Source organism: Oryzias latipes, chromosome 14, assembly GCF_002234675.1.
Source record: "Oryzias latipes chromosome 14, ASM223467v1".
Taxonomy (NCBI): domain Eukaryota; kingdom Metazoa; phylum Chordata; class Actinopteri; order Beloniformes; family Adrianichthyidae; genus Oryzias; species Oryzias latipes.
Window position 1 is genome coordinate 27,222,358 of NC_019872.2, and position 22,235 is coordinate 27,244,592.

At 41.0% G+C, this 22,235-nt stretch overlaps 2 protein-coding genes across 2 annotated transcripts in view; one reads left to right on the forward strand and one right to left on the reverse strand.

Moving 5' to 3' along the window:
* LOC101168430 (F-BAR and double SH3 domains protein 2) overlaps positions 1 to 3,580 on the reverse strand; it is a 38,647-nt gene extending 35,067 nt beyond the window's left edge. Inside the window, exons 1-2 of the mRNA XM_023962361.1 lie at positions 3,332 to 3,580; positions 1,248 to 1,345 (exon numbers count right to left, since the gene is read on the reverse strand). Coding sequence (XP_023818129.1) covers positions 1,248 to 1,345; positions 3,332 to 3,352 — 119 coding nt within the window. The 5' untranslated portion in view covers positions 3,353 to 3,580. The remainder of the gene's footprint in view (positions 1 to 1,247; positions 1,346 to 3,331) is intronic.
* A 2,299-nt stretch (positions 3,581 to 5,879) lies between these two features.
* On the forward strand, positions 5,880 to 16,001 carry foxred1 (FAD dependent oxidoreductase domain containing 1). The gene is made up of 11 exons (XM_004076842.4): positions 5,880 to 6,193; positions 6,471 to 6,691; positions 8,007 to 8,117; positions 10,573 to 10,691; positions 10,773 to 10,867; positions 12,337 to 12,438; positions 12,721 to 12,797; positions 13,487 to 13,647; positions 14,150 to 14,279; positions 14,347 to 14,451; positions 14,766 to 16,001. The coding sequence occupies exons 1-11, from the start codon at positions 6,037 to 6,039 to the stop codon at positions 15,018 to 15,020; spliced, it is 1,533 nt and encodes a 510-aa protein (XP_004076890.1). The 5' UTR covers positions 5,880 to 6,036; the 3' UTR covers positions 15,021 to 16,001.
* The last annotated feature ends 6,234 nt before the right edge of the window (positions 16,002 to 22,235 follow it).

Sequence of the window (22,235 nt, forward strand, 5' to 3'; positions counted from 1 at the left end):
GTGAGCTGCAGCCGAAACCACGCTCGGGAGAGTAGCGTTAAGGGTCTTGCCTAAGGACCCTCACTGGGCAATGTTAACTGCTCGCCATTGATATGGTAATTGCCCCCAGTACCATTGCTCATTCCCCTCCGGGAATCGAACCCTGGTTTCCTGCATGGTAGCTTCCCACCTTACCAACCGAGCTACCCAGCCGCTTTGGAAACCTGGCACTTTCAAATGTATATTTAAACAACTGGAGTAAAACTCAAAACTTTTTTCAGGTTTGATGTGAAATTTGGCTAAACTAAAATGACTTCTTTGAATTCCAAGAGCAGCATCATCAGCATAAAAAGCATTTTCTGCTTTTAATACATCACATAATTAGGTTTAAACCCCATCAGACTTGTAGCTGATGGAAAACATTTAACGAAACAATGAGTCATATATTCAGTGGGTGACAGTAGATGGCAAACGGGAGGTTTGGAGTGAGAGATGTGGTTTGGGAGATAAAAAAACTTCCTGGAACTTGTTTGGAGCTCCTCTTTTTTTGGTTTCACCTTCACATGAACGATTTCCCTCCGTCTGGAGGATTTTAAGCCGTTTTTAAAACATTTTCTGATTGTTAATTAAAAAATGTGCATTCCTAAAAGATCTTTCAAAGTCTGATAAATTAAATTATTAGTTTAAATGTCACAATAACATGTGTTTGACCTACATTGTAGCTCAAAATGCAAACTAAAGGTACAAATAGGCACATTTAAAAGACTCCGATAACAAAACCACAGTACCTCCAGCTTGTGGAATTATGTAAATAAAAACAAGAATTTCTTGTCACTCTAAGCTCGTTATTCTGATTCTGCCGAAGGCAATATATATTGATCCTCTAATCGTCTCAGTTTGTGGAGTTTCTCTCAATTTACCAAACATCGTTCTGTAAAACTATGGTAAAGAGGTGGTGACGTGTAGCTCTGAAGTTCTGCTTGATAGGATGTATGCAGAACGGCGCCGTGGCTCATGCAGGTTGTCTCTTTTCTTTGTAGTTTGAGGAGCTGCCACTAGGAATGTATGGCTAGCATTTTCATATTTATGCTGCGAGTTAAACAAAATCTGTCCTTCAACATATAGTTCAGCTTTATCCTTTAAAGCAGAGCCAAAACTGAAATTAATTAAAAAAACAAAACGGTAATCAATCAGTAACTAATTATGCTCTTCCCTAATTCTGTAAAACACCTCCGAGGTGAACATCAGGTCCACCTCAGGTTGCTCACCTCAGATCCTCCAGCAGGTCACATTGTGTCTGATGGTTGATCTGTAACTGGCTCATCTGCTCGCCGTGGATTTGTTTGAGCTCCTGCGTGACCCGGACCTGAAAGCAGAACCAAACACTTAGAAATATTAATTAGGAGTTCGAAGACCAGTTGTGAGATCTAAGACCACTAGTTTTAAAGAAGCATCTATGGATTGTGGTCATGGCAGTGAAGGAAAACTCATTTTTTAAAGTCACCTCAACATTTCTCTGATCCAAAAAAGTTACTTGATAACTCTATCTGCAAAGTGTATGGATATCTGGATCCATATATGTATAATCAACAAGTGTTCACCATATTGTTTACCGAAACCATGAATGAATGTTTTGCATGTTTTTGAATGCTCCGGATTTTGTTACTCGAAAAGAATCTATCGGATCAGAACCGGACTACAAAAACTGTAAACCCATCAAATTATATTAACTCAAGTAGTATGGTGTAAGTGGGGTGACTTTGGATGAAATCTACGGAGCCCCTAAAAATAAAAAATAAAAATAAAAAAAATATATATATTTTTTTTTTATGTCAATTTTTTTCCCCCCCTCAATGTCACTTTAGGGCAGGGGCGTCAAACTCATTTTCACTGAGGGCCACATCAGCATACTGGCTGTCCTCTAAGGGCCAGATACAACTTTTACATGTAACTAAATGAAATGAAAAATACATGTAACTACTCCTTAATGATAAATAACTCATTGTTTATTTATTCTAACTTTTTAAAGTGACAATTACAGTTGCATAGAAAACATATGTTTGCTTGTTACTCCAGCATAAATCTTTTTACATTTGATTCTGTCAGGTTAGGTTATATGGAAAGTGTTTAAGTCCTCATGTATAGATGCCCAATCTGATATTTCAAGTCCATTTCCCCCTGGATATGAATAAAAACACACCAATTTTTTATTTTATTTTAAGAAATGAAAAACTTTTATGCTCTCGCGGGCCACATAAAAGGACATGGAGGGCCACATTTGGCCCTGTGACACATGTCACTTTAGGGGCTCCGTAGATTTCATCCAAAGTCTTTGTTACTCTGAAATTGGCCAAAGACATTAAACTAATCTTTATCGGCGAGAACAGCTGGCCAAGAAAAGTGTTAGTTCCTCTGACGGGAAGAGTCATAAATCAAAAACAGCAACCATGTAAGCCGATGAGAGCAAGCGTTATCAGACCAAACGATAGTTAACAACATGCACAAATGAAAATTTCATTTTGATTTTGAAACCTACAAGAGGCCAAGAGTCGTTCAAAAGGCTGTAAACCCCAATAAAGACTTAAATCTGAGTAACTGCCTCCAAACTGGGCCTAAGTGAGCAGTAATTACAGTCCGAACGTGTTTCATAACTCATGCATAAACGCTCTGCTGTATGATGTTGGAGAACATTTGGGTCTGAAGGGACACTGACCAACCAAAAACATGGACTTAGTAGTAAAAAGAAAGAAAAAATCATGTATGTAACGAAAAACGTTGTTTATGAAACTTGATCCCACGAAAAAAAAAATTTCCCCCAAGTGGATTTGACACACAAACACACACAAATACACATGTCAGTCTGCAAGCACTTTTTTCACAATAAAAGCACGTACAGATTTATTTAGCTGCAGGTTTCGCGGATTGTAAAGTCAACAATAGAGCGGATTGATGGATGTAACGGAAAAAACAGAAGGAACGTGGGCACGAATCCGCGCAACCGGGTCTGAAAACTTTTTCCTCCAGCCAAGCTGAATGTTTCTCGTTTTCCGTTTGTGGGGGGCTCGTTAACAGGCGATCCCCCCACCTCCAGAAACAGAAGAGTAAAGCGATGTTTTTTGTTTGTTTGTTTGTTTGTTTTAACCAACTTTTCCTTCTTGGAGGCCGTAGCAGCAGGAACTTTTTTTTTTTTTTTTAACTCCACAGAGGCGGAAAGTTCGTCTCCGTCTGCAGACGCTAAATTACAGGCTGGTCGCTGAAAGCGGGCGAGCGGCAACAAAGCATTTGCAATCATTAAATATGCACCACTTCTTCGTCGAAGTCACATTAGCTGCGGAGGCTAAAAAAAACTCACCTTTCTCGGCGGGGGTTGCATGCTTGTTTTTTGGACATAAAACCACCGAAAGTTTTCCTGGAGAGGTGTGCAAAAATGTTTGGTGACAAATAATGAAGTAAGGAGTCAAACTTCGCCTTCGGGTCAGACGTCCATGGTGAGTCTAGTTAGTTGAGTCCCGTTGAAAACACTGATGCCTCCAGGGATAGAAAAACACATTTTATTAGCGAGGCAATGCAATTCCGGATGCACCTTCAAAATAAAAGGCCAATCTAATTCCCCAAACCGCTACTTCCGCTCGTATATTTCAAAATAAGACGTTCCAGGAAATCTCTCCTTACCTTTAGAGAAAATATTATAATTGACTATCACTGCAGCATTTTTAAAAGTTATTTAATTGCAAATTTTTTTTTAACTCTATTCACATGTGTTCTTAAGTCCTAAAACGTTTTTTAATCACTTAAAGAATTTAAAAACGTTCCCAGTGGTCTTTTAACTGTGACTATGCCGTTTTTAGCCCAATAAAACAAAACAAAACAAGAAACTGTGTCATTTTATTGGACGATGTTTGTGCAGAGCAGCAGGAGTTCATTAGAAATTAACCTCTGAGTTGTGTTGCGTAGAGAATCCCCACCCCCACTTCCCCTCACCCAAAAATGAGAGCTCTCTGTTTTACATGCTCTCCCGATATCTTACAGCCCCCAAAACACCAGCTAACATTAGTGGTGCAGCAAAAATGCTAAGCATTATCAGAGCTGTCCAGCCGTACAGTTTAGATCCAGATTACAGCTCAGAAGAAGAAAACAAGGACGTTCATGGATCCATTTGTCTGTAAGTGGTAGCATCAGAATCGAGCATAGCGGGCAGGTTGTGGCCCCTAAGGTAATGGTGTGGGACCCATAGGAGAACCAAATAGCTTGTTTGGTGCACACAGATGGCACCTGCTTTTTGGTGAACTCTTAAGTTTATCCGCTGTATCAATATTTAAGTCCAAACTTGAAAGACTTTGCTGGAATTGCTTAAAATATTGCACTGTACATATGTCATTGAATATGTATTTTCTTTATTTTATTTTGTTATTTCTTTCATTTATTCTATTGTATGCTCCTCAATGCTTTCTCTCCTCACAAAGCAGTTTCATTGCTTCTGTGTTTAAAATATGGTAATTGAACTGCTTTTAGTTTAAAAATACTCAATTAACCAGTATAAGCCTTATTTCTGTTTAAACGTCCACTGTAAAAACATTTTAACAATATATTATACCACTAATTTTTAGTTAATAAAAGTTTTTAGTAAGAATTTATAAAACTGCAATACTTTTACAATTTGGAAATCTGGTGCAGTTGATTCCCTCTTGATTGGTCTCCCCGTGTCACGTGATAGGTTACGGCCTCCATTCTTAAATAGGTCATATTTATTAACACACCTTGTACTTCCCTAAAAATCTTTCAAAATAAAAGTTTTTTTGTTTATTTTGTTTTAACAACACTGCAAATTGGAGGGATTGGGTTACAAACTCATTTATGTGTAACGTTTCTCTGAAAAAAGACTAAATATTAGAAAATTAATATTTACAACTTTATGCCATCATTACAGATGATTATTTACTTTGGTTTGAAGAGCTGTAATGGACAAATCATCTACCGACTGGCACATAAAATCTGAACCTTTTTCTTTATAACATCTAAAAGTCCAGATACATCCAGATGCATTTTACTTAAAGAAATAATATTGTTGATAGGAATGTTTTTCTTTCTTTATTCAAATATTTTAACTACTTGTTCCAAGTTTTAGAAAGTTGAACAAATATTTTGCTTATTTATGCATAATATTATCAAAAATAGTACACATTTGTGTCTCGTTTTGCTATTGGGTATTCCATTGAACAAAAAATAGGAAATAAACCCCAAACAAGATAAAGTTGTCTTTTAAATTATTTAAAGACCAAGAACAATTTTATTTTTATTTTAAAGTTCTTATTTTATTTTGGTAACAGCTATTTGCTGCACCTACAAAAATAAAACAGGTAACAATAAAAGAAAATAGAAATAAGCAAATAAATTAAAAATAATGTAATGCCATGGGTTCTCCAGGGTTAAAAACAGCCTTACATAACTAACATGTCTCAATGGTCACATTATATCTGACATTATTGGAAGTAAAAGAAAATAAACATTTGTGGTTTTTTATGCATAAGAGTTAAAAAAAGTAGGTATGGATGCAAATGTTTATTAAATTCCATGTCTATTAGTTAAAGCTATTTATATTATACTAAAAATCATTACAGTCTGTTGCAAATAATGTTAAATGCAAAAATTATCTTAAAATATTCAAAGATGTTAAAAAATTATAAGATAAAACTTTTCAATATTTAAGCAGAAATTATTAAAATAAGTCTCTTTCAAGGAAATCCATCTTTCAAACCACCTGAATTGATTTTTTTTTGTGTTGTTTTTTTTTTTTGTAAATAATGTGATGAATCTGTTAAAGACTGATTTTAGATTTTTGATTTTGGTCCAGTTTAAATTCCTGCTTTTATTTTGAAATGTACAGCGGATCACACCGACCGCTTGCTTGGTTTCCTTTAACGTTAGTCCTTCCCGCTGTCAAAAACAAACAATGGCGTGGATTCCGATCTAAAAGCCCCACGAGCGGTTATTTGCGGCGGCCTTTTGGTTCACACGGTTTCCACGTCGGCTTCCGTAGTTCCCCCACTTTTCCCCACCATGGCGGCGTGGCGGCAGCTCCCCGGAAGGGCGCGCGCTGCCCCCGGACTCCTCACCTCCACCCGGTTGACACAGCTGCCCAGGGACCGGCGTGCACCTTTAACCTGCCGTAGGAGCCTGTGCACGAGTGGATCTTCCCCAAATGACTACTTTAAAGGTGAGAACGCCGTGGAATAGCGGAATGAAGAAGCCAAATCTACTGTCAAAAAACTGTAGGAGATGTGCGCATCATCAGCAAGGTTTTCTTCCAGCTAAAACTTTCTTACAAATGTTAAAAAGTTTGATTTTAATTCGTCCTGTTTATAATCTATTATATACTGTCACACCAGTTTACAGGAGACGTCGTAAACCTTGCAGACAGAAGTAATTCAAATATGTCTATAATTGTAAAGTGAAGGTTTGATTGAGCACTAAATAGTAGTTTTGTGACACAGACCTGCAGGCTCAGCTGGCAGGAATGAAGAAGAAAGCTGCAGATGTTCTTCCAGGCAGCAGCTGGACTTCTCTGGAGATCAACACCGACCTGCCTCCTAAGAGGGCGGACATCGTGATCGTGGGAGGGGGCGTGGTGGGATGGTCCATCGCCTACTGGCTGAAGCAGAAGGAGAGGGTGCGAGGAGGGGTGCAGGTCATCGTCGTGGAGCGGGATCCAACCGTGAGTCAACATGAAGTTGGTCTGTGATGAGAGATTGCGCAACAAACCAAATCGTGTCAGCAAAGGACACAATTGTATACAAAACCATTGATCAGCTGTTATTTTGAAGACATCATGCAGCACTTCAGTTTGTAAACCATCAATTTAAGCTTAAATAATGCTGGTTTGGGGGTGTGGCTTTAGATCAACATGTTGGTTGACTTCAAATGTTAGCTTGTCCAGCCCGCTCATTGTTAAGGCAGCCATTGCTAACTGTGACCAAACAAAGTGAATTCGGTCTGAGTCACGGTTTCTATGGCAACCAATCTCGCCAATCACGATTAGGCTTGTTGGTAGTCCACACCCCTAATTCTTAAAAGGGGTCTACATAAAATCGGTCAAACATCGGTTGTGTCCGAATTCCTTCACTACGCACTATATAGTGCACCGTATAGTGCGTTCGGCATTTTTTAGTGCTGTCCAAATCTACAATTCCAAAATCCAGTGCCCTGGAAATTTCCCAGAAGTCTCTGCGAAAAACCAGTGGGCATCGATGTTCACTAGACTGGGGAATATAAACCACAATGCATTGCGTCTGAACATTTTTTGCCGAAAAAACGTTTTAAAATGTATTTTTTTAAGAAACCAACGACATTTTCCTCCTTAAAAGACAGAGGACTCATGAATAATCGTCGCAAAACGCTAATTTCACTTTGTGAGTCCGATGTGAGTCCGATGACATCATATTCGCCGTTAAGAAAAAAAATAATTAACGAGCATGGTGTCCGAATCCCTTTTAAAATCCAGGGCACTAGACAGTCCCGCGTTATATAGAGTAAAAAAGAGGTCTGATGAAGAATGTTTATTCAGACCAATAGAATGACAGAGTAATGGCTGTTTATTATTCTATAGAAGTCTATGGGATTTTGGCTTCTTGGAGCCAAAGGATACTTCCTGTTTGTAACGCCAAGGGGGGGAGGGTCAAACAGTGCAGTTCTCATTTACCGGCTATGGCGCCACTTCAGGTCTAATTTTCTCCATTCAGAACCCAATTCCTGAGATTACAGATGATCCGGTCAATCGATCATATGGAATAAAGTCAGAAAACTAGAAACTATAGAAAACAATCAAAAGTTATGTCTTATAGAAATCCCAGACATTCAGGGATTTCTGGAAGGTGGAATTAGTGTTTAGACCACAAAAACTGTGGGATGAATCTTCTTTTTTTCTGTCTCAAATGGTGAAAGCAGAAAGTACCGGATGTCCTCTTGCATCCAGTGTCTCCGGTTGGATTTTCCTAACTGCAGCTTTTCTCTCTCCGTGTGGCCGTCTGCAGTACACCCAGGCCTCCACCGTGTTGTCAGTGGGGGGGATCCGCCAGCAGTTCTCCCTGCTCGAGAACATCCACCTCTCGCTGGCCTCCGCAGACTTCATGAGGAACATCAATGTAGGTGGAGCTGAACTCGCCGAGGGGGAAGAGCAAAGGGAAGATGTTCTGTGTGTTTGCATAAAGATGGAGGACAGTTCGTCTGACTTTTTTTCATCAAAGTCCTTGATCGGATTTTGAAGTCTGAACTTGTTTTCTCTAATCAATCCTATTGTAACGTCCGGACGGCTGGACGTAACGAAAAGTTGTAATGATGACGGCCGTCTCTACATGTGAGGCCTTTAACGTCGCTTAAATGGTTGCTGTCGGCCGCAACCACAGCGCAAACCTGAAGACGCGTCCTGACGCCGTCTCCTCAATTTCCTCTCGCACGTGCTCTCATCACACTCCTTTTTTATTCACTTGGTCCTCTGCCCGGACCCAAACTCTTCCAATCACATTCATCTAAATGACTGCAGCACCAATAGAAAAACAGAACACAACAGAATCGCTTAACGCTAACTGAGGACAGCAACACAGAACGGATTAACACAGCTTAACGTCTTTCGCTACCATATCAATTTTCTTTTTAAAATTGTGTTTTTAGTGTAAAAACAACAATAATGAAAGTGAAGGAGGTGCAGCAGGTTAGTCTAAGGGTACGTTCACACTGCAGGGCTTAATGCTCAATTCCGATTTTTTTTGAAAGAATCCGATTTTTTTGCAAGGCCGTTCACATTTCCAATTAAATGCGAACTTTTGTGATCTCCCTTGTGACCGTGAAACGACCCAGAAGTGACCCGCATGCGCAGAATAGTACTCAACGGCTAACAACGTCAGTCGTCGTTTGTTGAAGTAGCTAACATTAACAATGAGTGTCAACAACAGTGTTGTCAACAGTGGAGCTCTTTTTGCATTAATACATTTATTTTCACAAAGGAGCCAGCACAATTACAATCTTCTCACTTTAAGAAGGCATTGGAGCCAGGATCGTCTGTAACCACTGTTGTGGAATGGGGATGTGTATGTGCTGGGGCCGCGCGTGTGTGTAAGAGAGAGGAGAGAGCGAGTGCAGTGAGGTAGGGCTGAGGGGGGCAGTGGGGGTGCGCATTCATGTGTGTTAAGGAGGAAGGAGAACGGTAATAAAAGGTTTCCCCCAGAATAAATGCTATAATTGACTCTTTATTCACCCACTCTGGAGAATCTGAGGGTCTGAACTGGGAAGTGAACCCCGAAGGAGGTTCGGCCCCCCGCGCTTCTGTCGGAAATGAAAAGGTTCAACTTCACGCTCTGTCATTTCGCTGGAAATGTTTTCAAAAACCGCCCGGTTGCGATAAGAGCCCTTGAGTTTGGCCTGAATGGAGCCGTCACCCCAAATATGAATCCAATGGGTGACCTCGCTTCCCTTCCACTGACTGGTCTCAGCAGCATCGTCCGCCATGGTTGATGTTTATGATCTCGTTCCCGCCTACTTAAATGCAGAATGATGATGTTTGTAGCGTATCGATGACGTACCGGTAGGATTCATGTGGCCTGGCCGTTCAGACATTTGAAAACATCGGATCTGTGTCGTCCAGACTGTCATGAAAAGCTCAGATACAGGTCGCATAGGGGCAAAAAAAAAATCGGAATTGGGTCGTTTCAGCCTGCAGTGTGAACGTAGCCTTAGATCTTTTTGAATTGGTGATCCGAGCAGAGATAAAGGTTGTGTCCAATTTAACTCAGGGTGTCCAAATCTATGGTTATGTCCGCTTTCCTTAATAATCCCTAACTCCTAAAAAACGATTATTATTATATTATTATACAATTTCTTTCCCCAAAAAAAGTTCAAACGCAATGCATTGTGGTCTATATTTGCCAATCTAGTGAGTTTTGATGCGCGCTGGTTTTTAACAATGTAGTTTGGAAATTTCTTATAATTCTGCCAAAAAACTAGTTTGCATCTCACTAGATTGGCAAATCTAGACCACAATGCATTGTGTTTAAACAATTTGTCATTTGAAAAAGATGGATTTAAATTTGTTTTTTATAAATCAGTGGATTCATATATAGTAAATAGAATTCAGCGTAGTGAGCATGTGTCTGAATTGCATTCAAATCCAGGACACTGTGTGTTCCTGCTCTATACGGTCTATTTGAGGTTATAGGGAGTAATGAGGGAATTCAGTGCAGCGGAATAACATAAAATATAAACACAAAGTCTTTTTGATGTTTTAAAAAAATGAAAGGCAATTATAGATGGGTATTTTAAGTGCTTATGTTTAGTTTTGATGCTTATATCTCAAAACTAAAGAAAACCCCAGCAATAAGTCCTGAAGTTAGTTAGGTCATTTCATGGAAAGCTGAAACGTACTCGCCTGTTTTGGGTTGCGACTCCTCAACCCACTGCACGGAAATAAAACCTTCCTCACATTTCTGCTCAGATGGAGCCTTACAGATGGTTTCAGATGGTCTTTTTATGTGTAAAAACTCACTTTTGAAACATGGAGTTTGTTTGTGTGGTCGCTGCAGAATGAATTCTTCCGTGTCCCTTCAGGACCATCTGGGTGTTTTGAATGAGGAGCCCGTGGACCTGCAGTTTAACCACTCGGGGTACCTCTTCCTGGCCAACGAGAAGGTGGCTCACATCATGGAGGAGAACTACAACACCCAGAGGTGTCCCTGTCTTCAGCGAAGCCTCGAAGCCTCAAAGCTCGGCCGATCTGTTCATTCATTTTTCTGATGGCGTGCTTGTAGGCTTGCCGGAGCCAAAGTGTCTCTTCTCTCCCCGACACAAGTGAAGGAGAAGTTTCCGTGGATCAACACAGAGGGCGTGGCGCTGGCTTCGTACGGTGAGTCGCAACAGGCGATGAAAGCATCCCTCTTTCGGATCGATTTGATCGGTTTTATCCAACCTTTTGGCCTCTTGCGTAGTTTTTGTTTGCTAACAGCACATTGAGTATTCAAGACTTAAACACTTTTTACATGAAAACTCTTACATAAAAAAATAAACTGATAGTAAAAAAAAAACAACAACGCTGTAAATCTTTTTTGTGTTGATTTTTGACAGGTTAATGACATAGAAAGCATTTTATTTTCGGAAATGTTTCCCTGGGGTCTAAAAGTCTGTATTTTGGCCAATTTTGCTGCCAAAAGCATAAAACAGGTCATGTACTCGTAGAACATCTGGTAAAACATTAGAAATAAAGGCTTAAATGTGCGTTCTGTCGCAGATACATTTGACTCAAAGTCATCAGGAAACATTTTGCGCTTCAACTCTGGACTCATTTCAGAGGAAACTGTGTGCTGAACAAATGTTCTCAGAGTTAATAATAATAATAAATTTAAGTTAAAGCACCTTTCAGATCTCTCAAGGACACTACAAGTGAGTTAAAACACAAATAAATCATAAATTTGAATTAAAATAGAATTAAGAGACTGATTAAAGAGATGGGTTTTGATTTTAAAATGGAACAGGTCTGTTTCTGACGTCGAGGGGGGTTCCAGAGTTGGGGGGCTGAAAGCTCTGCCCCCCGTGGTGCTGAGACGAGGGAAGGGGGACAGTCGGATGAAGAGAAGATGAGGATCTCAGACGGCGGGATGGGGTGGCGTTGTGGATCAGGCTGGACGGGTATGAAGGGGCGAGGTTGCAGACGGCTTTAAAAGTAAGCAGGAGGATTTTGAAGAGGACTGGTGTGGACCGGTAACCAGTGCAGCTGCTGGAGTATCAGCGTGATATGGTTAGAGAGGCGGGGTTCTAGTTATGATTCGGGCTGCTGAAAGTTTGTGAAGGGTTTTTTTGAGGGAGGCCATAGAGGATGGAGTCACAAAAGTCAATACGCCTGGTGACGAGACTATGGGTTGTGTGGGAGCGACGAAGATGGTTGTGTTTCTGACGTGGTAATAAGCCGTCCGGGTGAGGTTGTTGATGTGAGCGTGGAATGAGAGGGAGCTGTCCAAAATGACACCCAGGCTCTTCACTTGGGCGAGGGGGCAACTGATGAGTTACTCACAGTGAGGGGAAGCTGTTGACCTTGGAGAGGATGGAGAAGAACCTAAGTTTTATTGCTGTTGAGTTGCAGTGAATTGGAAGAGAACCAGGATTTCAGTTCAGACGGGCAGGATATGAGGGAGGTAGGAGGAAGTGTGGAGTTTAGTTTGGTTGATAAACAGAGATGAGTGTCGTCAGCGTATCTGTGGAATTGGATATTGAAATCACGGAAGATGGCTCAGAGAGGTAGGAGGTAGATTATGAAAAGAAGGGGGCCGAGTACAGAGCCTTGGGGAACGCCTTGAGTTCTGTGTGTTTCCTGTCGTGCAGGGTTGGAGAACGAAGGCTGGTTTGATCCCTGGACTCTCCTCAACGCCTTTAAGAGGAAGGCCATCTCCATGGGCGTCACTCAGTTCTGTGGGGAAGTCACAGGTGGGTCACAGGTCCAAGAATGACCGAACTCAACAGAAACCGTCACATCTGAGGTTTAACGAATGTGTGAGCCAATCGCCATCCCTACAAATGACGTTTCTCATCACATAACTGGCAGCTTTCTCCTCACTTTCCAACATTTCCTCTGCAGTAAAGACAACTTTTCAGTTGAAACAGGGGGGGTTCCTCTTTTCTTCTCTCTCTTTGTCGTACTTTAAGTGCTCCTGTAACATTTTACTGCAGCAACTGTCCTGGAAACAGCAAAGCATCTCTCATCCGCAGGTTTTAAGACCTTAACGAATATTATGACAACTATCGATGACGAAAAAGTGGGAGTACAGAGAATCAAGTCAGTCAAAGTAAGTGGATCTTTAGTTTTTGTCATCTCTGGGTTGTTGGTTTTTTTTTTTAGATGTTTGACATGTAAGAAGATGTCACACCTTTGGTGTTGGGATAGTCATTCTTTCAAATTTCTTTTCTAAAACCTTTATTAAGAGAGAGTTTTCACAGAACTCCTATCTGAAACGGCACAGAGCTCCATCAAGATCTCGAGTGATCAAAACTTTTCAAATGAACGGATGAGGACCAAACAGTGCAGTGTGAAAGCAGCCTAAAAGTTGCTGCTGGTGGGTGTGGCTTAATTCTGTGACTGCAGCTGACCAAGGAAGAAGGAAGTCAACCTCAGTAATGTTTATGGTTCAAGAAATATAGATTTAAAAAAAAACTAATTTATGTTCATTTTAATTTTTACTTGTAGTTTTGCTGAAGTATAAAAACTTATATTTGAAATGCAGGAATGTTTATTTCTGTGTTGGTTAAACTCCTAAGTTTAAATTAACTTCTATGATGGAGAGAATCATTCATGTTGTTAAATGTTCTTATTTTTGTGATCCTATTCTTAGACAGAAAATAATTGAATTATTTAAGAGCTGGACATTTTTAGTCCTTAAATAGTTGAAAAAGCTTGGCCCTAAGGTGAGGCTGCGCGTCCTGGTAAACCTGGTACCCCTCTGCCTGTGATGATGGGGTGGTGGTTTGTGTGGAGCAGGTTCAGATGCCCAACAGTCTGCAGTACCAGCTGGTAGACTGCGCCGTCGTGGTGAACGCGGCAGGGGCCTTTTCTGGAAAACTGGCCGAGATGCTGGGAATTGGCCTCGGCCCTAAAGACTCCTTCTCTGGAATTCCAGTTCCAGTCGAGCCTCGGAAGAGGTAAGGCCAACGACCCGGGCTGCTTGTTCCCTTTTTAAGAAGAGAAAAGGTCAGACCACTGTTTGAGTTCTTGTTGCCTGGACAGCGAATCATGCAGGGGAGGGGAGTGGGGGGGTCTTATAGGTGTCCCAGCACCTTTCCTCACACTTTTTTGTGCCTTTTGTCTCCTCCAGCAGTTTTTTCAGAAAACCTCAATTCTTTCCTGATTTATGAATTAACCGGTGAATGTGTCCAGTCCTGTCTTTAAATGGTTAAAGTACTACTCTTTAATTAATGTATTGTGTGATTTTTAGAAAGTTGACATTTCTTTGTGTTTTAAGCCCTTTAAAAGTGTCAAAATGTGATGACAAATGCCATAACCGTCTCATCACCTCGTTTCGATAACTACTTCTTTTAATGTAATGGAAGAGGCGGAGCCAGCAGAAGCTTTGTCCCTCCTGAGCTCCCAAACAGGTATTTCTATTGTTGACATGGAAAGCTGTGGTCTTTTCTGGTTCTCCAGGTATGTGTACGTAGTCCACTGCCCTGATGGTCCGGGTCTGGATACTCCACTTTTAATCGATTACTCTGGAGTTTACTTCCGGAGGGAGGGCTTAGGAGGGAACTACATCACAGGAATGTCACCTGAGGAGGTAAACGGAGCCTCCTCATCTGCATCCTCACATCCCAACTGATCACCTGACCAGAGTTGGGTTTTAGGTGGAGGAGCCAGACACCAATGATCTGGAGGTGGACCACCAGTTTTTCCAGGACAAAGTTTGGCCCAAATTGGCGAACAGAGTTCCTGCGTTTGAGAAGCTCAAGGTGGGTTTTTCTTTCACAGTTGAAGTTGGAAGAATTTTGGAAGAGGGCGCCGAGCGCTGAGCAACCACATTTGTTAGGGTTTGTTGCTACGTCTGCAGAGGGGTCCTCTAGTAAAATGAGCTTTACCCCCAACAACAGTGAGCGACCTCAAGAATAAAGGCTTTCTGTACATCTTATTTCAACTTTGTTAGGTTATTTTTGGTCCTTTAACTACATTTTATTGTTTTGCTTCATTTGTTTTTTTAATGTTAAGACTTTAAAAGTGTATTTTGCTACTTGGATGTTAACTCTTGTTATCTGCTGGCGCTGAACAGGTGAGCAGCGCCTGGGCGGGCTTCTACGACTACAACACCTTCGACCAGAACGGCATCATCGGCATGCACCCTCTGATCAACAACATGTACTTCGCCACCGGCTTCAGCGGCCACGGCCTGCAGCACTCGCCCGCCGTGGGTCGCGCCGTGGCAGAACTCATCCTGGACGGGAACTTCAAAACTCTGGACCTCAGCAACTTCGGATTCAAGCGGATTGTGGAGCAGGAGCCCATGTTGGAGAGGAACATTGTGTGACAGAGCGCCCGTCATTCTGGAATGCCTCCGTTAAACAGAAAGACTCAAATTTGCCACATAAAATTAGGCATCTGTGGAATCCGCGGTTTCTGGACGACCCAAGGATGGTTTTTGGGGGGATTTTTGTGGACATTTGGCTTTTAAAAGGGAAGGCTTTTTTGTTTTGAGAGAAAATCTGCTGAAGAGAAAAGGCCTGAAAAGAGCTGAGGGAGGCGAGCCAACTGTTGACTGCCCCCCAAGCTGTGTAACTTGTAAAAATGCCAAAAATCCAGCCTTCTGCTCCTCAAACTCCAGTGGAGCTGTTGTGTGGTGCCGGCTCACAGACAGCTGCTGCTTTGTTTCACATTCGTTTAGGCAAAAATCCTACAAATGTCCTCAGTCTAAACGGGGATGATCCACTTCTCTCTTCCTGAGTTTCTCTAACAAAAAGGGTTGACTTACAAAAGAAGAAAGAAAAGATTTAAAGAAATCTTTTGTTGTGTCTTTGAAATATGATAACTATTTCAGCCTTTTTATGAAGTCGCACTCATTGTCTCACATATCCCAGGTCCTAGTATTTTAAATATTTGTTGAATTATGACAAACGTTAATAGAAAATGTTTCATTTTTTAGCCCATTAAAGCAACTATTTGAACAGTTTAAAAACTGTTTCGTTGTTATTAAAATGCAACACTGTTTTAGTTTAGGAATCGGCACAAATATTTTTAGTTTAAAGTCCCGCTCCGATCATCTTTTGATCTATTTTCAACGCGTTCCCGGTGGTTTTTTAATTGTAATGATGACGTTTTAGCCAAAGTCAAAGAACTGGCGAGCAATATAGGGGCTATCCAGCCGTACAGTTTAGATCCAGATCCCTGCTTGGACGAGGAAACCAAAGACCTTCATGGATCTATGTGTCTGACAGTGGATGATCAGAATGGAGCAAAGCTTGGCTCGTCCATTTCATTGGTGTGTCACAACAGAGAGCTTTTTTGGGCTGCAGTTTTTTGTCTGCTCCTCATTCATCCCAATTTAAATAAACTAATGCTGAGGAGATTCTTTATGAGGCCTCCTGTAAATCTGCTCCCAGCGCTGAAAACAAAACCGGCGCTGTTTTCTTTGCTCCTGTTTGCTTCATGCTGGTAATTGTATGATAAACATGAAATCATAAAGAATATCAAGTAATAGAATGAATAGGTATTGGATAAACTAAACTAAACTGGTCATCTATAACCTTAGACTCTCCTCAGTAAGGAAAAAAAACCCAAAAAAACAAACAGTTTTCGGGGGGAAAAAAGAAAAAACTTCAGGGGTGTCCACATAAAGGGGGGGGTCCTCCCCCAGGACGGACAGGCAATGTAGCAGAACTCTTACAGAAGAATTAACTTATCTAACTCTACAACTAGCAAGACGAGCCAGAGGTGAAGTCCACCGCCAGTGCACCATACTTCAAATTTCCATAAGCCTACTAGCAACTAATTTTTATCGTTATAGTTAGTTAAATATTCTCCGATTACCAACTAGCTTGGCAATAAGCCTGTCCAAAGAGGAATGTTAGGCTTGTTACACAAAATGGCCACAAGATGGAGTCCTTTCTTAGCCAAGCAACCACTTTGGATTTCATTTAGGAGATTAAATCAAACGGACAAACCCTGATTATTGTTTACCCAACAGTTATGGCATAATTATGCCAAATTACTTTACAGGTTTTAAAAACTTCATTTACAAGACAATAATGTAATTTATTTGTATGAGTCTACTCCTGCATTTCAAAGACAAAAGCTTTGTTTCATTTATTAATAACGTTCAGCTGGAAGGCGACATCTTTTCCACCACAGTCCATGATGAGCATCTCCATAATTGATGCCCAATGAAGTGCAGACAGCTCATAATCCTAACACTGAGTTAATGAGCCGTCTGCTGGTCCCACACGTCGGCATATTCACTAAATGTAATCTTAGCGTGAAGTAATGAGCGTTTTTTAACATCTTTACTATCTAAAAAGTGGTTGAAACTGTGTTCAAATTATATTTTGTAATGCAATATAATGAAATTTTGCCATTGAAGCTTTTCATGCATTTTCCACACGTTTAGTTTCACTACTGCAAATATATTTCATTTAATTCTGTTGAAAGTTCCAATTCCATGAACATGTAGTTATAATTCAAAAAGTATTGGCGCCGTTTATTCCCTAAAATGCTGCTTATGGTTGTAAACTTTAAGTAAAGTCGGAGCCTCGTCCTCTCAGATCTAAAGGATATTTCCTGAGAATGTGTATTTCCTCGTCGTTATGAGAAAACGTCCAGTTTTCAGTCCCAGTTTGGGACATTAGCCTGCAGTCAGCATGTTTAATGAAAGCTCTGTTCTTCTTGTTTTAAACCACCATTCAGAGGCTTACAGGAGGATTTCCGAGAGTCGTGTCAACTTCATCCATCAAAGGTTAAGAACGTGGAAATAACAAGACAGTTCCCTGGACTTAATGAACAGTTCTTCAAAATAAAACCTCAAGTCAGCTTTTACTCCTGTATGTATATGTGAAATGTGGATCTTCAGCCGAACTCTGCAGCCCGGATCATAACCCAAACCCCCTCCACTGTGCACATCACACCCGTCCTACTGGAGCTTCACTGGCTACCGGTGCCTCTTCAGATTCATTACAAAATCCTGATTCTGACCTTCAAAGCCCACCATAACCTCACCCCCCCCCATCTGTCTGACCTTATCCATGTTGCCATTCCCACCCCCTCCCTTAGGTCTGCCGCCTCGCTCCAGCTTGTTACACCCACCGCTCGGCTCGTCACCATGGGGGGGGCAAAGCATTCAGCCGCTCTTCCCCCCAGCTTTAAACTCACTTCCCTCAGGTCTACGGAACGTGGACTCACTCCCCCAGTTTGCTAAAAATCTCAGAATCCACCTCTTCAGACAAGCGTTTTGTACTAATGTTTCTTTCTTTTAATTGTATTCTATCTGTAAGGCGACCTTGGGCGTCTAGAAAGGCGCCATATAAATAAAATTAATCATTATTATTATTATTATGAATAAGCCACAAGCAAAATACAGACTGTAATTTAAAACTGTAAATATTTAGTGAGCAAAACAACTGTGCAGCATAAAGGTGTGAACAGTCTATAAAGTTAAAAGTTAACATCCGTAACACAAAGTCAACCATCAAAGGAAAAAAAAGTCTGATGAGAACGAAGCAAAAAGGAAAGTGTGTTTTATATTTTTACCCGTTCAAGTGTTTGAGAACAGTCTAGATGAGCAACGAATGTGTGTCTGTTTTAAGAGATTTGCTTTTAACGTTTTTAAAGATGTTGGAAATGTCAGCGTCACAAAACCTCCATGAACCACACGAGGAGTTTGGTGAGAGACACTTTGAAAGCTTCTTTATGGATGTAGTTTTTACTGTTTTACAGGCTGGGGGGTGCAAAATGAACGCCACCACGCTGGAAACAGACAAAGTCAGTGATCGGTCTGAGTCAGTGCTTCTATGGAAACTCTCACCAATGAGGAGCAAGCTGGTTGAAAGAAAACAGCCTTACTACCACTTCAATGCAGGCTACACAAAATCTATCAAACGTTATGAATGGTGGACGTGGGGGGGGGGGGGGGGGCAGCAGGTTCCACCAACTTAAATGGAGACATCTCACAGGACATTTTAGAACTTGAATGACAGGAACTACATTGACAGTCAATGATTTGAACTGATTTGAACTCCACAGACGTCCTCCCATGTGCAGCAACTGTTGTCTTTTTCAGTGGGGAACGCTGTGACGATGCTGCCGGGTCTGGTTCTTCCAGCTTTCAATAAGCTGATGGAATCAAACATACACTGAAGCTGCTGCTCGGGTTATTTTACAGCCATTAAGGTTTCAGAGGTTCTAAAAAGATGCAATGACGCATTAATTCTTCTTCCATCCATTTCTTTAAATTTTGTTGGCGTTGTGACATCATCAAAGTGGCAAAGCCATTATTATTATTTTTTCTGTTGATCTTGAGGTGTTTGTCAAATTCTGTGGTTCTCTGTTTGTTTATAGATCAACCAGTAGATTGTTTGGACAGGAAAATGTTGCCAAGAAACCAAACACGAACGTCTCACTCTGTTGCCCCATTTTTGCATTCGGTGGCTTTTTCGCAGCTTCTTACAACAAAAGATTCACATCCTCCACCTCTGAACTTCATGCATCTCACCAGACAACAAGCCCACCTGCAGCTTCTGCAGGCTTCCTGAGGTGCTGATGGTGAAACAGGATATAATCAGCTTCTAACCGCTTAGTTTAACCACCGAATAAGATGCAGAGACTCATCAACCAGGAAATTAAACCTAAAAGGAAATCGCTGCTTAAAGGACAGACTGTTGGTTGTCTGTTGTGCTGGGTGTGAAAGCAAATGAGGTCCCTTTCTGTCCGATGTTTCCTTCGCTGAGGGTGACGGCAGACGAGCGCCAACAGACTTCACGATCTCCTGCTCCCTTTCTCTTAAGCACAGCTGTGTGAACGCCGAGCAGCGAGAAATCACAAAAACAAGCTCAGCGGACATGAAAATGGGCCTTCAGGTTGCAGCAGAGGGTGTCAAGGACAGGTTGCTGGTGCCCCTACAGCCCCTCATTTTAATGTAAATGTGAGGTTTGTCCTGGGGGGCAACACAGCTTAGAAGATTCTTTATGAGGCCTCCTGTAAATCTGTTCCCAGCACTGAAAACAAAACCGGCGCTAGCGATCGCCTGTTTTCTTTGCTCCCGTTTGGGCCTCAAAGTAGCAGCCGGGGTTCCAGAAAAGGCTGGGTACAGTGCAGGGGGCAAGCGGGGGGCCCAGCACTGGTCGTGTCGTTGGTGATGAAGGGGAGTGGCCCCGCTGGGAGCTCTATGTGGCTGCAGGGGGCCTGTGTGCATGGCGGCATGTGGCTGGGATTAAGAAATTTCACTGTGGATTAAATTCTTTTCAAGGCCTCCTCGGCCACACGCTAGAAAAAGAGGGAAGTCCAGAGTTCCAGCACTTATCCAGAGAGCACTCGGGGCCCATGGTCTCTGTGAGCAGGTACGTCCACCCCAGCAAAGATTCTTTTCAATAACAAGCCTGAGGTTGTTGCTTTTAGGAATGATTTGAAGCGGCTTTCAGGTAAGTTGACTTGCAAAGTTGTGGTGTTTTTGCAAAGCTACGCTTTAACCTGCCGTTCTGAACATGATTTGAACTAGAGAAGCATCTGGAGACGTCTTTGAGATGGTTATTTTTCATGCACTGTGGACCTAAATCATAATGCATGCGATCATATTTTATATGCAGTCTTAAGTTAAGAAATTAACATCCGTAAACGGGCAGTGAACTATTTAGATCAATCTAAAACCTTACAGAGAACTACAACCACTGCTTTTAAAATCCAGGGATGAATTACCGCTGCAACATTTCCCACTGAACAACCTAACTATATTTCTGTGGCTGCATTTGCACCTCGTCATCTTTGGAGTTTACACTTTAGAAGCTAAACCGATTAAATTGAGGACCAGTTACACACGTGCTTGGCCACAGCTTACAAAAACTGCAACTTTAGTAAAAAAAAAGACCCTGGTTTTAAGAAAAAGAATCTTATCAATAATACGTTTTTAACAGCAATTCCTCTTATTTTGAGAAAACATGCCTTAGTGACCAGATAGTTTTTCTTAAACTATGAATTATTGCTAAGACATTTTTCCTTACCTGAATGTCATTTTTTGTTTTCTGATTTTAAGAAAATCTGACAATAAAGTAAGAACGTTTAATTCTTTCTAAAATGGCTTGTTTTTGCAGTGTAAAGCAGAACAATGGAGTCTTCACCTGAAGAAAATTCCATATAACTGAATCAGACCATCACCAGAAAACTCACAAATACATCCATTAGTCTGTTTACGTGTATTGTAGAAGCATATTTTTTACTCACATTTTATGGTAGTTTAAGTAAAAAATTGAAACAGTTTGTGTGTTTTTGGCTAAAATGGCAAAGTCCTATTAATCTTAATGTTGCTAGTAGCATCACTAAATGTCCACAAAACGTCCTCAGTTTCAATTATTTGTTAAAAATGAAAGCTAACTATTAGCATACTTTGTAGTAATTCTCCTCTCCCGCCATGACTTTGAGATTTTAATCCATGCTTTTATTTCAACACGTTTGGACTACTGTAATGCTCTCTATGTTGGGCTTTCCCAGAAATTACTTGCTCGTTTGCAGTTAGTCCAAAATGCAGCTGCCCGTCTTCTAACTGGTACACGGAAACAAGAACATATTACTCCCATTTTAGCATCTCTTCACTGGCTCCCAGTTCGCTTACGCATTGATTTTAAAATTCTCCTATTTGTTTTTAAATGTCTCCATGGACTCGCCCCAAAATATTTGTCTGACCTGATTCAGGTGTACAATCCCCCCCGCTCCCTTAGGTCAACAAATCAGACACAGCTGGTCGTCTCGAAGACCAGGAGAAAACTGAGAGGTGACCGAGCCTTCTCAGTCTTCGGACCAAAAATCTGGAACGAATTGCCCCTGTACCTCAGACAGATAAACTCACTCAGTATTTTTAAATCTGCTCTTAAAACATATTTTTTCACTTTGGCTTTTAACTGAGTTGGGATCCGGACCTATTTTATGTGTTTTATGCTTTATATTTTTATGTGCTTTTATTAATTTTTGTATTGTTCAGCACTTTGGTGAACCTTGTTCTGTTTAAAGTGCTTTATAAATAAAGTTGAGTTGAGTTGAGTTGAGTAATTGTTAAAATGTATTCACAATTTTTACCTGCACATTCCCGCCAAGAGATGTTTGTCTGGTACAGCAGAGTCCTACCAGTGTGCTGCGTTCACGGACGCTTTTTGACGTGAAAAGCGCGGTAAATGGCACTTGTGAAAAGAAAGTGTGGAATAAAAACACTCTATTGTGGATTTGATGGAGTTGTTATAGATCCAGCGGCCCGTACAAGTATTCATTTCAAATAAATATACTGTCACCAACATAATTTAATTATTTGTAAAGTTACGGAATTTCAACCGCCTACAGTTCCTGAAGGCACAAAGTGATTTTACCTCGTTTTCCTTGTTAGACCACACCCCCTCAGTTGAGTCCACGCCCACAAAGGCAAACGAGGCCCAAAAATTTAAAGGTAACAAAATCAGAATCTGAAACTTTTTTACATAAAAGTAAATTAAAGTTTAACAGAAAAACAATGTACATTATCTAAAAGCGCACAAAATAGTATGTGAAATTGCAGATCACA